Source organism: Salvelinus alpinus, chromosome 6 (genome assembly GCF_045679555.1).
Source record: "Salvelinus alpinus chromosome 6, SLU_Salpinus.1, whole genome shotgun sequence".
Taxonomy (NCBI): Eukaryota; Metazoa; Chordata; class Actinopteri; order Salmoniformes; family Salmonidae; genus Salvelinus; species Salvelinus alpinus.
Genome location: NC_092091.1, coordinates 92994589 through 93008682, shown reverse-complemented (window position 1 = coordinate 93008682; position 14094 = coordinate 92994589). Strand labels below are relative to the sequence as shown.

At 40.4% G+C, this 14094-nt stretch overlaps 2 protein-coding genes across 2 annotated transcripts in view; one reads left to right on the top strand and one right to left on the bottom strand.

The window, feature by feature from the left end:
- LOC139577797 (NACHT, LRR and PYD domains-containing protein 5-like) overlaps positions 1-14094 on the bottom strand; it is a 138331-nt gene that overhangs the window by 38692 nt on the left and 85545 nt on the right. The gene's annotated exons all lie outside the window — the stretch shown is intronic.
- LOC139577788 (NACHT, LRR and PYD domains-containing protein 1 homolog) lies at positions 6369-12602 on the top strand. The gene is made up of 10 exons (XM_071404962.1): positions 6369-6508; positions 7043-7080; positions 7557-7621; positions 7753-7967; positions 8155-8414; positions 9042-9176; positions 9304-9436; positions 9538-9567; positions 11050-11332; positions 11634-12602. The coding sequence occupies exons 3-10, from the start codon at positions 7614-7616 to the stop codon at positions 11638-11640; spliced, it is 1071 nt and encodes a 356-aa protein (XP_071261063.1). The 5' UTR covers positions 6369-6508; positions 7043-7080; positions 7557-7613; the 3' UTR covers positions 11641-12602.

Sequence of the window (14094 nt, the reverse complement as noted above, 5' to 3'; positions counted from 1 at the left end):
GGTTGAATAGGTGGGGTCCTATACAACAGAATGGAATGATGCAACAATGTAAGCTACAAATTGAGGAGAACGAACACTAAAGTGACAGTTATAAATGTATGTGGGTATTACTGACCGTGGTTCTCGATAGTGGCTGATATTTAATGACATGATACAGATTGTAAAATACAACGGAGAACGCCCGGACATAGCCTATAATTAAAACATTCCGTAGCTCTTACATCAACAGGTTCAGTCCTACAGAAGCCTAAAGCGGGGGTGTCCACATTACATCCACGCCAATTATGAGGTCCCACCAGTATCGGTGCGTGGGTAAAATCACTGTTATTAATATATAATTACCAAGTCCGAGACAATAAGAAGACACAGCGGCAGAATAAATTCAACCACACCTTTGTCTTTATCACAAAACCAGAGAGCAACATCTGTCCGGTTAAGTCCACAAAGCGTATTGTATTTAACAGACAGTTACATGACCTACAGCATGGTCAAGCAAGTTCATGTTTCCGACATTTCTGGACGACTAAACAACTATTAATTTAGAACCACAGAGAGTTACTGCACGTTGCAAAGAACGGTTCATGGTACTGATGTCTGTGTGTGCGCGTTCGTACAAGTAGAAAAACCATGTTGACTCACCCTAATTGTAGAGAAACACCAATGACATCCTCCTCTCTGTCATGTTGACAAAACGGTCTATCACTCTGTCATACAGTACACGGTCTATCACTCTGTCATACAGTACACGCTTTTCTTGTTTGTTGTCCTAGGCTACCTGGCTAAAATGCTTGCTCGCTAGCCTAACTTCCATTCATGGGCAACGTTAGCTAGTTATCATTAGCCTTCTACATCTAGCTACATATTTAACTTCCATTCATGGGCAACGTTAGCTAGTTAACACGAGCCTTCTACATCTAGCTTCATATTTAACTTCCATTCATGGTCAACGTTAGCTAGTTAACACGAGCCTTCTACATTTAGCTTCATATTTAACTTCCATCCTCTCAGGCCAGAACACAACAAAGTATGAATAAATGGTTGGATCAGAATCGCAGTTATAATCATTGGCCAGTATGGAGAATTACAGTTGAAGTCGGAAGTTTATATACACATACATTTAAACTCAGTTTTTCACAATTTCTGACATTTAATCCAAGTAAAAATTCCCTGTCTTAGGTCAGTTAGGATCACCACTTTATTTTAAGAATGTGGAATGTCAGAATAATTGTAGAGAGATTGATTTATTTCAGCTTTTATTTCTTTCATCACATTCCCAGTGGGTCAGAAGTTTACATACAGTCAATTAGTATTTGGTAGTATTGCCTTTAAATTGTTTAATTTGGACGAAACGTTTCAGGTAGCCTTCGGGTAGCCTAAGTTGAGTGAATTTTGGCCCATTCCTCCTGACAGAGCTGGTGTAACTGAGTCAGGTTTGTAGGCCTCCTTGCTCGCACATGCTTTTTTATTCTGACCACAAATTTTCTATATGATTGAGGTCAGGGCTTTGTGATGGCCACTCAAATACCTTGACTTTGTTTTCCTTAAGCCATTTCACCACAACTTTGGAAGTATGCTTGGGGTCATTGTCCATTTGGAAGACCCATTTGCGACCAAGCTTTAACTTCCTGACTGATGTCTTATGGTGTTGCTTCAATATATCCACATCATTTTCCTCCCTCATGATGCCATCTATTTTGTGAAGTGCACCAGTCCCTCCTGCAGCAAAGCACCCCCACAACATGTTGCTGCCACCCCCGTGCTTCACGGTTAGGATGGTGTTCTTCGGCTTGCAAGCGTCCCCCTTTTTCCTCCAAACATAGCAATGGTCATTATGGCCAAACAGTTCTATTTTTGTATCATCAGACCAGAGGACATTTCTCCAAAAAGTATGGTCTTTGTCCCCATGTGCAGTTGCAAACCGTATTCTTGCTTTTTTATGGTGGTTTTGGAGCAGTGGATTCTTCCTTGCTGAGCGGCCTTTCAGATTATGTCGACATAGGACTTGTTTTACTGTGGATATAGATACTTTTGTACCTGTTTCCTCCAGCATCTTCACAAGGTCATTTGCTGTTGTTCTGGGATTGATTTGCACTTTCCGCACGAAAGTACGTTCATCTCTAAGAGACAGAACGCGTCTCCTTCCTGAGCGGTATGACGGCTGCGTGGTCACATGGTCTTTATACTTGCGTATTATTGTTTGTACAGATGAACGTGGTACCTAAAGGCGTTTGGGAATTGCTCCCAAGGATGAACCAGACTTGTGGAGGTCTACAATCTTTTTTCTGAGGTCTTGGCTGATTTCTTTTGATTTTCCCATGATGTCAAGTAAAGAGGCCCTGAGTTTGAAGGTAGACCTTGAAATACAGCCACAGGTACACCTCCAATTGACTCAAATGATGTCAATTAGCCTATCAGAAGCTTCTAAAGACATGACATAATTTTCTGGAATTTTCCAAGCTGTTTAAAGGCACAGTCAACTTAGTGTATGTAAACGTCTGACCCATTGGAATTGTGATACAAGTGAAATAATCTGTCTGTAAACAATTGTTGTAAAAAATTACTTGTGTCATGCACAATGTTATCATTCACACTTTCACCCTGACCTTTTGCCCCACCCCTCTTTGTCCTCTCGAAGTGCACACTTGACCCTCTGGCCGATGATTTGTTTACCTCTGGATAAAATGAAAACAGCCTAACCAGCCCTGCTGGCAACAATTTCATTACGCTTTTTTGCAGACGTTTACTGACACCGGCCATGTTCAACGGATGTTGTACACACTTCACGTAAAGTTAGCTAACGAGTCTACCAGCCAACGTTAGCTAGTTAAACAATAAACAGTGCTGGGAGCTAACCAACCATGTTCAATGTTAGCTAGCTAACATTAGGCTCTAACTAGAACAGCAAATGGCTCTGGGAAACTAATAATAACATCAGCTAGCTAGCTAACAGTACACTTTAGCTCGAAATTAAACCACTTTCTGTCAAAATTAGAAAATGTGTAATATCTGAAATTGTAATGTTTGCTAGCTAACTCTAGACTATCTTACCTGTATACATCATCGTGTATGGACGCGTCTCCCTGTCATGAATTCCATGCCACGGTTGCCCTTAGTTTGAAGATGTAATCCAGAGACGGGTGTTTCCTCCATCTCTTTAGCTATCAGACTCTAATTCCACTGATTTCAAAACTTGATCCTCCAGAAAGTGGAGAGCAACACTTATGCAGCTAAACTACCTAAACTAAACTATCCTACAAGATGATTGACACCAGTACATCAACCTAGACAGCTGTTTTGTGTCTCTCTGTAGGCTGTCTGGCTGTCTGGTCACAGGGGAGGGCTGTGCTGCTCTGTCTTCAGCTCTGAGGTCAAACCCCTCCCACCTGAAAGAGCTGGACCTGAGCTACAATCACCCAGGAGACTCTGCAGGGGAACTGCTTTCAGCTGCTCTGGTGGATACCACATATAAACTGATGAAGCTGAAGTAAGTCAGAATAGATGTCCTAATAGTGTGAGCAGCGGTTGTGTCATATGTAGTGTAGTAGGGTCAGTAACATGAGGACATGATGGTAGAATTAAGAGGAAGTTTACTCAGCAGGCTGAGCACTCCATCACAGCATACATCATCACCACATGAATACTCTTCTTCTGCATCTCTGATATCCTGTTGGATTTGTACTCCGTTCTGTATGCAGTAGGTAGGATAGAATACCTGTATGTCTCTAGTAATGAATTGTACTCCATTCTGTACGCAGTATGTAGGATAGAATACCTGTATGTCTCTAGTAATGAATTGTACTCGGTTTTGTATGCAGTAGGTAGGATAGAATACCTGTATGTCTCTAGTAATGAATTGTACTCCATTCTGTACGCAGTATGTAGGATAGAATACCTGTATGTCTCTAGTAATGAATTGTACTCCGTTCTGTATGCAGTAGGTAGGATAGAATACCTGTATGTCTCTAGTAATGAATTGTACTCTGTTCTGTATGCAGTAGGTAGGAGAGAATACCTGTATGTCTCTAGTAATGAAATGTACTCCGTTCTGTATGCAGTTGGTAGGATAGAATACTTGTATGTCTCTAGTAATGAATTGTACTCCATTCTGTACGCAGTATGTAGGATAGAATACCTGTATGTCTCTAGTAATGAATTGTACTCCGTTCTGTATGCAGTAGGTAGGATAGAATACCTGTATGTCTCTAGTAATGAATTGTACTCTGTTCTGTATGCAGTAGGTAGGATAGAATACCTGTATGTCTCTAGTAATGAATTGTACTCCGTTCTGTATGCAGTAGGTAGGATAGAAAACCTGTATGTCTCTAGTAATGAACTTGGATAGTGCACCAGAACACAACAATATGGTTTAAATGTTGACTGCTTTATTAGGTCTATGTCACTCAATAACCTGTTTCTCCTACAGTGTGGATCATGGTGGAGAGTGCAGGCTGAAATCAGGGCTGAGGAAATGTAAGTCTCTTTAATCCTAATTAACTGCATATTCAGAACTATAGTAATATAGTAACTAAGCAATACTTGTTCTGTTCCTACAAAACAACATTTTATATGAAGATGTGGTTTGATTAAACTCTCCTTTTGTCGACAGATGCCTGTCATCTCACCCTGGACCCAAATACAGCACACCCAAACCTGATACTGTCTGAGGGGAACAGGAAGGTGACACGGGTGGAAGAGAAGCAGCATTATGAAGACCATCCAGACAGATTTGACTGTTATCTCCAAGTTCTCTGCAGAGAAGTCTTATCTGGAGGTCGTTATTACTGGGAGGTGGAGATGGAGGGTGCCGGGGCTGGCGTGGTGTACAAAGGAATGAAGAGGAAGGGAGGGGAGGATGACAGTTTGATTGGAGCCAATAGAGAGTCCTGGTGTTTATACTGCTATCATAGTAGTTATGACTTTTACCATGCTGGAGTCGGCAGTATCATCCTTCATCCTCATTCTAAGAGAGTTGGTGTGTATCTGGACTGGCCAGCTGGAACTTTGTCCTTCTATAGTGTGTCCTCCTCTGATACACTGACACACCTTTACACAGAACACACCACATTCACTGAACCCCTCTATCCTGGGTTTTGGGTTTACTCCTCCTCCTCAGTGACTCTGTGTCAGATAGATGACCATCACATTCAGAGGTGAGTCATAGCAATGTTTTATCATTTGTTTCCTCTGGAATCATTTCTACAATTAGATTAGTAGTAGTGGTGTGTTTTAATGTGTTCTGTTGGACCTACAGACAGTTGGATTAGTAGTAGTGGTGTGTTTTAATGTGTTCTGTTGGACCTACAGACAGTTAGATTAGTTGTAGTGGTGTGTTTGAATGTGTTCTGTTGGACCTACAGACAGTTAGATTAGTAGTAGTGGTGTGTTTTAATGTGTTCTGTTGGACCTACAGTCAGTTAGATTAGTAGTAGTGGTGTGTTTTAATGTGTTCTGTTGGACCTACAGACAGTTAGATTAGTAGTAGTGGTGTGTTTTAATGTGTTCTGTTGGACCTACAGACAGTTAGATTAGTAGTAGTGGTGTGTTTTAATGTGTTCTGTTGGACCTACAGACAGTTAGATTAGTAGTAGTGGTGTGTTTTAATGTGTTCTGTTGGACCTACATACAGTTAGATTAGTAGTAGTGGTGTGTTTTAATGTGTTCTGTTGGACCTACAGTCAGTTAGATTAGTAGTGCTGGTGTGTTTTAATGTGTTCTGTTGGACCTACAGATAATTAGATTAGTAGTAGTGGTGTGTTTTAATGTGTTCTGTTGGACCTACAGACAGTTAGATTAGTAGTAGTGGTGTTTTTAATGTGTTCTGTTGGACCTACAGACAGTTAAATTAGTAGTAGTGGTGTGTTTTAATGTGTTCTGTTGGACCTACATACAGTTAGATTAGTAGTAGTGGTGTGTTTTAATGTGTTCTGTTGGACCTACAGACAGTTAGATTAGTAGTGGTGTGTTTTAATGTGTTCTGTTGGACCTACAGACAGTTAGATTAGTAGTAGTGGTGTGTTTTAATGTGTTCTGTTGGACCTACAGACAGTTAGATTAGTAGTAGTGGTGTGTTTTAATGTGTTCTGTTGGACCTACAGACAGTTAGATTAGTAGTGGTGGTGTGTTTTAATGTGTTCTGTTGGACCTACAGACAGTTAGATTAGTAGTAGTGGTGTGTTTTAATGTGTTCTGTTGGATCTACAGACAGTTAGATTAGTAGTAGTGGTGTGTTTTAATGTGTTCTGTTGGACCTACAGACAGTTAGATTAGTAGTAGTGGTGTGTTTTAATGTTTTCTGTTGGACCTACAGACAGTTAGATTAGTAGTAGTGGTGTGTTTTAATGCTATATGCCATATCAAGCATTTAGAAGTTATATTTAGTTTAATCACTGTCTATCCTTCTGCTTTACCAACACCAGAGACCATGGTGGAGAGAGTTGTATCAAGTCTGGACCTGAGGACACCAGAGACCCCGGTGGAGAGTGTTGGATCAAGTCTGGACCTGAGAAATGTGAGTGTTTAAAGGTAGAGTCAGCGATATGACGTAGGTGCACAAAGTAAACAGCATAGTGGGTCAATTTCTACAACAACTAAGAGTGTTGGATCACAAGGCTAAACTTCTCTGCTGTTTTGATTCCGTGACTAACACGCTGTAAGAGAGTGAAGAGAACCCTTCCACATGGGCAGATACTGTGTGTGACTGTGAGAGAGAAGTCAGGCATCTTGCTCATCACAATATCTGTGGTGCTGCTCGTACATCATCATTTAGCTGACTCTACCTTTAAGCTCTCATCCTAGTAGGATCTACCAGAAATCAGACCCCAACATCTACAAAACATGGACCAGAACGATGTTGTTTCCTGCTTCCACAAACATTAATTAATATAACACTAATGTCAGATTATGGTATGCTAATGAGTGTATATTTAGAAACTGTTGCTCACTTATATTCACTTTTATTCATTCATTTTTATCTATTTAATAATTATTAATTCATTATTCCATGAGATTGTCCAGTTTAAATAACAGCTACTTTTGACTTCAGGGATTCCTCAGAGCTGTAAGACTTGTGACCATGTTGAGGTAAGTCATAATGTCAATTCTTACTTTTACATACCTGCAGGAGTCAGGCACAGTCTCAAAGCCAGGTGTGTACTGACCAACCATTCATACTGGGATATAGACAGTCCTGTGTTCTGCTTTAGTAATATAACACAGTCTCAAAGCCAGGTGTGTACCAACCAACCATTCATCCTGGGATATAGACAATCCTGTGTTCTGCTTGTAGACATGCAGGATTTTAGCTGCTGTCATATTTTGTCATTAGACAGTTTAATTGATAAATCACCAGCATTCCATGTAACTTTGAATAAATACATTATATTAGTTACTTTGGTTAATGGGCCAGGTTCCCAGACACAGATTAATTCTAGTCCTGGACCTTAAAGAACTTTCTATTGAAACTTCCATTGAGCATGCTTTTCATTCCAGCACTAGACTCAATCTGTGTCCAGGAAACAGGCCCCTTATGTATTACTGATATTCTTGTCCTTGTTCAGGACTCCACACACTGGCTTCAGATTGAACCCTTGACTTCCACTGTCCAGGGAGTGACAATGTTCAGGTAAAATAACTACTTTTAACATTTCATTCCACTTGCTAGTGTATTTCCCCATTACCTTTGGGAATAGTCTTCTAATCCAACCTCTCCATTTGACGATTGACCTTCTCTACCATATCTTGTTGTTGCCTCAGACACAGGACACCCAAAGGGAGTTATGAGTGCACAGTGTCTGGGCTCCGCTGGCTGTGTGAGAGAGATGTCATTCTGAAGTATCACTTCAGGAACTGGGAACCCTACAGTCAACTTCTGAAAGACATGCAGTACACACAAGGTGGTCCATTGCTGGACATCACTATGGAGTTAGGTGAACTGGAGGAAGTTAATCTGCCACACTTTGTCTGTTTAGGTAAAACCATATAGAAATAGTATTCAGAAAGACATTTCCATGTAACTGAGTTTCACTTCCTGAGTTAATGAATGAACTATTCTGGGAGTTTGAGTTTACTGTGATCTGGTACTGACTATTATTTGTGTTTTAGTAGGATGAATAATACAATATTTGTCTTTCTGTCTCCTTTTATTGTGTTGTTCAGGGACCAACCCTTCCCTAAGGAATGAGATGAAGATTCTTCATGTAGAGGAACATGGAGTGTCTTTAGAGGAAGTGCATGAGGTCACCAGATTCCATGCTAAGATTCTCCATCCCAAGTTCTCAACTATCTCTGTTATACTGAGCTATATCTTTTCTTGGAACATAGATGTCCACTGTGACGTGGTCCTCTATTTGGCAGTAAAAAGGTCAACAGTAATTTCACGGCTGTACCTGCTCCTCAGAAACTCCAGTCAGAAAGAGGTGAGGCACTATCATTGAAGTGACAACAGTATGTTGAAACTTACTGAAGGAAAGCTGATAGTTTGTTGAAAATCTCTAGATTAGAAAGACAACATGCAGCTCTGTGAGAAATCTATTTCTGTCTCATTCATTTGAAGAGCCAGTAGACGGCACTCTTCCCTCTGGTCGGAGGAGAACCCAATGCCCCGGGGCAGTGAAGGGGACATTGCCCTGTGTAGGGTGCTGTCTTTCAGATGGGACGATAAACGGGTGTCCTCTCCATGGTCACTAAAGATCCCATGGCACTTATCGTAAGAGTAGGGATGTTAACCCCGGTGTCCTCACTAAATTCCCAATCTGGCCCTCATACCATCATGGCTACCTAATCATCCCCAGCTTCCAATTGGCTAATTTTCCCCCTCTCCTCTCCCCTGTAACTCTTCCCCAGTTCGTTGCTGTAAAAGAGAATCTCTTCTCAGTCAACTTACCTGGTACACCTTTAACATAATATCCGGGTAAAATAGGGATAGTAAAACAGTAGTGTACACATTTTTTGTTGTTGACAAAAATGGATTGCTCAGTGAGCTGCATGTTGTGTAAATTATGAGACTACATTGTTCTGACTGTACTACATTGCTCATTTTGTAGGCTGTTCAGGAACGGGAGAAAAATCAGCTGTCCCAAGGATATTCAGAATTGGTCCTGTCAAGTCCAAACGGGTCCTTAAAGCTGAACAGTTGGTTTGCACTCAAGAATCCCCACTCCACTTCCATCAATCCAGAGGTGCAGTTTTATCAGGCTGAGGACATGAATCTGTCATATTGTATATGAATAACAGGAATATCATTCTATTTCACTCTTTCTCTCTCTGTCTGTTGTCTCAATCGTTGCACCATATGGCCTCCTACAGAAGATTCAGCTGTTACCTGCAGACACCACACCAAGCTGTTGTAAGATGATCATGAGAAACACAGGGGTTGACATTGAGATGGAGTTAATCGGGGATGATGAGAGGACAGTATGGAAATCAGTGGTATCAAAAGGTAAGAAATACTATACATGAACAGTATGTCAATCATCAATGTCCTTTTCTAACAGATGCTATTAAAATGTTTTATGATATTTTCTATTGCTTGTCTTTCAGACGAATACAGCAAAGACTCTCATCCAACATGTAAGTTTGTTTTTGTGGACAAGGTTTATAAAACGGGCTATAGAGCTAACATATCTTCAAGTTGTGATGAAGAACACTGATGAAGGTCTTCATGAGTCGTGTTCAGTGGGGTGATGAAGTTCTTCATGAGACGTGTTCAGTGGGGTGATGAAGGTCTTCATGAGTCGTGTTCAGTGGGGTGATGAAGGTCTTCTTGAGTCATGTTCAGTGGGGTGATGAAGGTCTTCATGAGTCGTGTTCAGTGGGGTGATGAAGGTCATCATGAGTCGTGTTCAGTGGGGTGATGAAGGTCTTCATGAGACGTGTTCAGTGGGGTGATGAAGTTCTTCATGAGTCGTGTTCAGTGGGGTGATGAAGGTCTTCATGAGTCGTGTTCAGTGGGGTGATGAAGGTCTTCTTGAGTCATGTTCAGTGGGGTGATGAAGGTCTTCATGAGTCGTGTTCAGTGGGGTGATGAAGGTCATCATGAGTCGTGTTCAGTGGGGTGATGAAGGTCATCATGAGTCGTGTTCAGTGGGGTGATGAAGGTCTTCATGAGTCATGTTCAGTGGGGTGATGAAGGTCTTCATGAGTCGTGTTCAGTGGAGTGATGAAGGTCTTCATGAGTCATGTTCAGTGGGGTGTAATGATATAGAACATTCAGACAGAAATACAGAGCCTTGCAAAAGTACCTGCATCACATTTTATTGTGTTACAAGGTGGGATTAAAAGGGATTTCATCGTCATTTCTTGTCAACAATCTACACAAAATACTCTGTAATGTCCAAGAATATATATATTTAGATTGATAGAAATAAAATGCCTAAAATAGTCGTTCCATAAGTATTCAGCCCCCCGAGACAAAACTTAGAAACACCGTTGGCAACGATTACAGCTGGGAGTCTTCTTGGGTAAGTCTCTAAGAGCTTTACACACCTGGATTGTACAATATTAGCCCACTATTATTTTCATAATTCTTCAAGCTCTGTCAATATGTTGAGGATCATGGCTAGACAGCCATTTAAGTCTTGCCATAGATTTACAAGCAGATTTAAGTCAGAACTGTAACTTGGCCACTCAGGAACATTCCTTCTTGGTGAGCAACTCCAGTGTAGATTTGGCCTTGTGTTGTAGGTTATTGTCCTGCTGAAAGGTGAATTCCTCTCCCAGTGTCTGGTGTAAAGCAGATTGAAGCAGGTTTTCCTCTAGGATTTTGTCTGTTCTTAGTTCCATTCCATTTATTTTCATCCTGAAAACTCTATGGTATTTGCTGATGACAAGCATACCCATACCATGATGCAGCCACCACCATGCTTGAAGATAAGGAGGCAGTTACTCAGTGATGTGTTGTGTTGGATTTGCCCCAAACATAAGACATTCTGTTTTTTACAGTATTACTTTATTACCTTGTTGCATATAAGATTTATGTTTTGGAATATTTGGAAAATGTATTCTGTATATTTGTATTATTTTCACTCTGTCATTTAATTCACCCCCCTTCAGCATTAGCACTCTCTGGGATTCCTGCTGAGGAGTTTCTGAAGAAACACAGGGCTGTACTCATTCAGGGAGTCAAAAACCCAAAGCCGATAGCAGATGTTCTGCGGTCAAAGGACATGATTGGTGATGAAGAGTACTCCAGAATAACAGCTGAAACAACTGAACAGGAGCGAATGAGAGAACTACTGAATGCAGTCCTCCCTAAAGGACCAGAAGTGATGGGAGCTTGTCTCAAAGCTCTCAGTGAACATGAACACCATCTTGTTAAGTACTTGAGTGAATCTAGGTAAGACCCTTTTCTTTTCTCCCTCCCTTGAATATGTGGAATGATTAAATATAGGTCAAATAAAAACATAGCTACCCAGATCAAAGAGAAAGTCTTTTTCAGAATGGAAGCATGTTTTTGTGTTGCTGCCTGTAATAAATGTATCTTATTATAGTTCTATCATAGGACCATCATCACATCATTATCTCAGGTGTATCATAGAACCATCATCACATCATTATCTCAGGTGTCTCTCACTCCTCATTCTTCTCTGTACTTTCTGATCTCTCTCTTCCCTTCTCCTCCATCCTCTGTCTTGTAGCACCTAATCTGAAGATGCTGAGGCCTGTCTCCTAGTCTGTGGACAAAGACACTTCTCCACCTAATCTGAAGATGCTGAGGCCTGTCTCCTAGTCTGTGGACAAAGACACTTAAATTATTGTTAGGGAAATTATGTTTGTTTTTCTTTTAACAAATGTCTGTATTTTATTCATGTGCTGTTCTATAAACCAATGTGTGTTCATCAAGTGGCTGACTGTACAAATCCTCACTATCAGTAGCTGTAATTTGGCAGCAAGCCCAGATGATGTTTTTAGAACGAGATATCTCAGTTTCAAGGTCTCAGTTTAGAGAGAAGAAGACTGGTGAAGTGTTGGTCTGTCAAATGCTATGAACCAGTATTGCGGTTAGCTAGTTGCGAGGATCCAGATGAAAATGTTCCGAGTTTGCGGTAGGAATCCGGGGATATGGAGAGAAAAATAGGTCCGTTATGCTCTGGTTTGAGTCACGTTGTACGAACTGGAGAGAGCTTTCCGAGCTAAAGGTTAGCTGATGACCGCTAGCAGTGGTTTGCTGACTGATAGCTGGTAGCTGGCTAGCTTCAGTTGAGGGATTCCAGATCCGAAGTAAGTAGAAATACTTTAGATTAAAAAAACTGATCCACGCCACATTGGGTGAGGCTGGTTGCAGGAGAGTATTTAGAAATTGAGGTTTAAGAAAATATTTTTAAAAGAATGTGAAGAAAAAGATATAAAAAGATATATACAAGGGACACGACAGGACAAAGATGTCTGACTGCTACGCCATCTTGGATTTATGTTGGATTATTCTGTTGGATATCTTGGATAATGTTTGGTTATTTGTATTACTGCTGTTACCATGGCAACTATCTAGTAATATACTTTTAATGCTGTTAACAAATGTCAATGCTATAATATTATGTGTGCTTTTTTCATATTGTTAAACAACATTCAAGTCTGCTAACATTTCCTCATAAAATGTTACAAATTTCGACCATTTGTATTATTTTTCATCATCACTGCAGGACTTTTATTTTGAAGGAAAATGACAGAGATCACAACCTTATTCTTGCTAGGTCTTTGTTAGTCTTACTGGAGGAACGGAGGTGAAGCGAAGTAGTGGCACGATTGAGCTATAATAAGAGACCCTTTCCTCTACTTCCTTATAAATTTACTTCCTGTTTCAACAAAAAAAGCTGCTGACAGACTGAGGAGGTTGTGTTGATATTCAGTCTCTCTCACGAACCTCTAACAGGCCAACACTGTACAATATATTCATAAAATACATTTATGTGGTTTTATGTTGAATGACAAATTCTCAGAGCCAGTTTCACAGACACATTCACAATGATTATGCAAATATAGTAAGTACATTCCAATAACATCACAATACAAGTTTCCAATACATGGTTACAATACACGTTTCCAATACATGGTTACAATACACGTTTCCAATACATGGTTACAATACACGTTTCCAATACATGGTTACAATACACGTTTCCAATACATGGTTACAATACACGTTTCCAATACATGGTTACAATACACGTTTCCAATACATGGTTACAATACACGTTTCCAATATCAAATCAAATCAAGTTTATTTTATCTAGCCCTTCGTACATCAGCTAATATCTCGAAGTGCTGTACAGAAACCCAGCCTAAAACCCCAAACAGCAAGCAATGCAGGTGTAGAAGCACGGTGGCTAGGAAAAACTCCCTAGAAAGGCCAAAACCTAGGAAGAAACCTAGAGAGGAACCAGGCTATGAGGAACCAGGCAATGCATATACAATACACGTTTCCAATACATGTACAATACACTTCTACAATACATGGTTACAATACAAGTTTCCAATACATACACAATTCACTTCTACAATACATTTACAATACACGTTTACAAGACATATACAATACATGTTTCCAATACATTTACAATACACGTTTACAAGACATATACAATACATGTCTCCAATACATTTACAATACACGTTTCCAATACATTTACAATACACGTTTCCAATACATTTACAATACACGTTTCCAATACATTTACAATACATGTTTACAATCTCCTCCTAAAGGGTGTCATTTCAGATGGTAATCCTAGACTCTCCTCATCTCCTCCAATAGGATGTCATTTCAGATGGTAATCCTAGACTCTCCTCATCTCCTCCAATAGGGTGTCATTTCAGATGGTAATCCTAGACTCCCCTCATCTCCTCCAATAGGATGTCATTTCAGATGGTAATCCTAGACTCTCCTCATCTCCTCCACTAGGGTGTTATGTCAGATGGTAATCCTAGACTCTCCTCATCTCCTCCAATAGGATGTCATTTCAGATGGTAATCCTAGACTCTCCTCATCTCCTCCAATAGGATGTCATTTCAGATGGTAATCCTAGACTCTCCTCATCTCCTCCAATAGGATGTCATTTCAGATGGTAATCCTAGACTCTCCTCATCTCCTCCAATAGGATG

Bases quoted from the DNA above. Each gene is read 5' to 3' on its own strand.
- LOC139577788 (XM_071404962.1), top strand. The intron at 9,177-9,303 runs GTGCAGTTTTAT...GGCCTCCTACAG, and splicing joins CCACTTCCATCAATCCAGAG to AAGATTCAGCTGTTACCTGC. The intron at 9,568-11,049 runs GTAAGTTTGTTT...ACCCCCCTTCAG, and splicing joins CAAAGACTCTCATCCAACAT to CATTAGCACTCTCTGGGATT.